A 3,491-nucleotide genomic window follows, 5' to 3' on the forward strand; every position below is an offset into this window, starting at 1 on the left:
TCCGAGAGCAAACCATCGCAAACCCAGTCTGTGCGTGAGCTGCAATCCGTTTCGTCATCTGATGACGTCACTACCACATCAACTAGTAAACCTGAGGTACGATTACCATCATGATAGAAATCTACCCGTGAACCCTTACCAGAAACTACTTCACTAATCACGAATCCGCAGTAACCCAAACTGCTTGCGTCTGACCAAAGACTAAACTCAGTGGTTTTGTCATATACCAAAGACTTGCCTTCTATGTTTAATCGTCTTACATTTTCCCGCCAAAACGTCAATTCATTTATGGCGTTTTCGTTTACCTTGACTGGAGCATTCCAACTAGCTCTACTATCAATACAACGATGCAAATATCTGGTCATTCTACAAAGGATCTTACCGAGCACACTTTGTAATGAAACAATTTGGCCAACGATACCTGCTAAAAACGAACTCTGACCAGATCCAGCTTATCGCATGCGAGCTGAAACTTTATAGAGTCTATAGAAGGACTTACTTGCCTCTCCACTTCCGCTTGAGTAGGTTCCGGATGATTCGTACCTGAATCTTTTACGTCAGTAACCAAGCAATTCATAAAACTACTTATCTTGTTATTCTGCTGGCTTGTGTTCTGCGGGCACTCCATTTCCCAATGGCCAGATTTCCCACACATGAAACACAATCCGGGACGCTGCCTGCTTGTCTGTGCGATGTGCAACGCCTGTTGTAATCCCGGCTGCTGTTCCGGTCGGCGATACGGCCAGTTCTTACGCGGCCGCTTCTTGTCCGACTTGGCCTTCCTTCTGGCTCGAGCTTCGGCCTTGCATATGCGCTTCTCGTCATCGCTGTCGTCTGCAATGGGATTGGCCTCGTACTCCGAAACAACACGCCAACCCAACTCGGACGTGTCGGCCAAAAGCACCAGTTTCTGGCGGTGTTTCAGCAATTCAGTAGCTAGAAAAACACAACGTTATTGGCGTAATAATGCGCTTTATATGAAGTACTTATTATTTATACATGTGTATATTGACTAAGATGCGCAATGCTTCCAATCCTATAAATGACCATGCATGTGGTCAGTATAATCCGTGTTATGTACACAGATAAATTGTTATCGAAAAAGAAAATATCGATGTTATGTTTACCTTGAACAATAGCCTCGTGTGCGGCGGTTAAATTTTGCGCCTGGACGTGCGACCCTGCCGTTTCAATTTTCTCTAATACCCTAGAATTAATCTTGTACTGCTCCTCGTTACTTTTCCTTTTAAATTTAGGAATGTCAAGTAAAGACGAGGGTTTATCACTTATCTTAGATATCATCCCGCTGATGCTTCCGAGTAACTCCTGGTTGTTTGTCCTCATCACTTCCATGATTTTTTGTTCAATCCTTTTGTCCATAACATCTGACATTTCGGACGTCGCCATGTTTCAAGCAAAAGTTGACCGTTCAGATCGCTGTCGAGCATAGAACTAATCGCCACGACCATTATCCCGCCTAAACCGCCGACCAATAGCCTTTGGTCACCCGATTAAACCGCGCACTAATATTTGCGCGCCAAAATGTTAAGACAAACGATCTGCGCTATACTACGTAACGCACAGAACTAGTAATTAATCAGCGCCGGACATTGCAATGACAATGACTTTAGTTTCGTATTAGTATTTTTGAAATGAACATTGAAAAGACACACGCCATGGGGACGGTTATTCAGGGACGGACATTACATTGACATACTCTATAAAAATAGTATTTCTGACATGAACATTACAAAGACGCACACCATGTGGACAGTTAATCAGGGACGGATATTACATTGACATAACGTAATGGTTTTATTAAACAAAATTATATAATATAACTACTCAGAAAAAACGATTCGAAAATAATCATACGATACATTCATTGGTGAGATCTCCAATAAAACTCCTATCGACGAATAATATGTGAGAAATGAGATTTCTAACATATGTAAAAAATGTTTTGACAGAGATAGGTTTTTGGTCTGTTCAGACATGTTTTTTTGATTATTCAAACATAAAAGTAATCATTTGAATATGTAACACTGAGAAAATAGTCTACTGAAATTCTTGATTTTTTTTTTTATAATTTGTCCTCTTTACTTTGAAAGAATGGCCTTTACGAGTATTTGGCCGGTAATACATAAACATACCTACATTAGTCTGCACAACTCTTTGTTGCGTCCGTGAAAAGCTTCGGCTTGCTGGAAAGTCAATTTCATTTCATTTCCAAATTATAAAATTTAAATAAGCCGATCATTTTTTAAAAGGACAATACAATGGAAACTACAGGGACAAACCAAAAGGTAAATACTAATTCCCTGTATAGAGACATACAACAAAGGCCGAGCATTCGCTAAATGTGAGACAAAAACATCATTTAATAAAGAAAATTCGCACTCTATATGTCTTTGTCAGAGTTTCAAACCGAAAAACCGTTCTTGGTTGCACAGACATCTCTACTTGACACGGTTTCAGATTTTCTTACACTTGCTGTTTAAGAAAACTGTTCCTGTATCGTTAGTATGGCGGCAAGCTTGAAAAAGCATGAGGTAAATAGCAAGACATTTTAAAAAATACTGTATGCCTGTATTATCATGCTTACTTAAAAGTGGAGTTAAGATTGTGTTTTAATCTTGTTTCATTGAATTTCATTCTATAAATGACGTACCCAATTTGGAATATATAATCAATATAGTTTATGTATTTGTTTCATACATTGCTAGTACAATAAGTTCTAAGGAGACCTCCTCATGAATAGCCTTGTACATTATAAACTATAATATAGCAACATTCTTATATTTAGTCAGACCTCCTCATGAATAGCCTTGTACATTATAAACTATAATATAGCAACATTCTTATATTTAGTCCTTAATATTATGAAACATTCGTTTTAATAAATTCTTAAAAACAAATAAAATCTGTATTTAATTACCACTTGCAATATCCTGTATTTTTCATTCAGACGTGAAACATTGGTTTCCTGCAAAAAAAAAAATTATACAGGGGATTGGTTTATACTTTCCTGGTGACAATCAAACAATGACGAAGGGTATGGTCTCCGTAGTAGCATGATTAAAAGATCAAAGATCTAGCCACTTTGTAAAATTAATGCTGCATATTGAGCATGAACGAAAGGTAAAGTTAAAGAGTTGGCAAACTGTCATTGGTTTGTAAAATCATATGTAATTGTTACAGTTTCGTTTATCTGAAAACATATATAACAAATAAATTAAAGCAACAGTGAATGTAATACAAGAATGATACCACCAACACTACCATCACCATTATCAGAAAAACAACAACACACCACCAACACCAACAAGAACAACAACAACCTCTTATTTATTGAAGATACTTAATCAAAGACATTACCAGTAAATATCATCGTTTCGTTGTTTTATAGACAAAAACGATATGATAAATCTACACTATAAATATTTGGACTGGGATTTAAAACTCAATATTCCGATGTTGACAGAAAGCTT

At 37.2% G+C, this 3,491-nt stretch overlaps 1 protein-coding gene across 1 annotated transcript; it reads right to left on the reverse strand.

Annotated features, from left to right (window-relative positions):
* Positions 1 to 424: 424 nt before the first annotated feature.
* Positions 425 to 1,455, reverse strand: LOC128204774 (uncharacterized). The gene is made up of 2 exons (XM_052906179.1): positions 1,128 to 1,455; positions 425 to 936 (listed from the first exon to the last, which is right to left on the reverse strand). The coding sequence occupies exons 1-2, from the start codon at positions 1,405 to 1,407 to the stop codon at positions 425 to 427; spliced, it is 792 nt and encodes a 263-aa protein (XP_052762139.1). The 5' UTR covers positions 1,408 to 1,455.
* Between the last annotated feature and the right edge of the window lie 2,036 nt (positions 1,456 to 3,491).

This window comes from Mya arenaria, chromosome 10 (assembly GCF_026914265.1).
Source record: "Mya arenaria isolate MELC-2E11 chromosome 10, ASM2691426v1".
NCBI lineage: Eukaryota > Metazoa > Mollusca > Bivalvia > Myida > Myidae > Mya > Mya arenaria.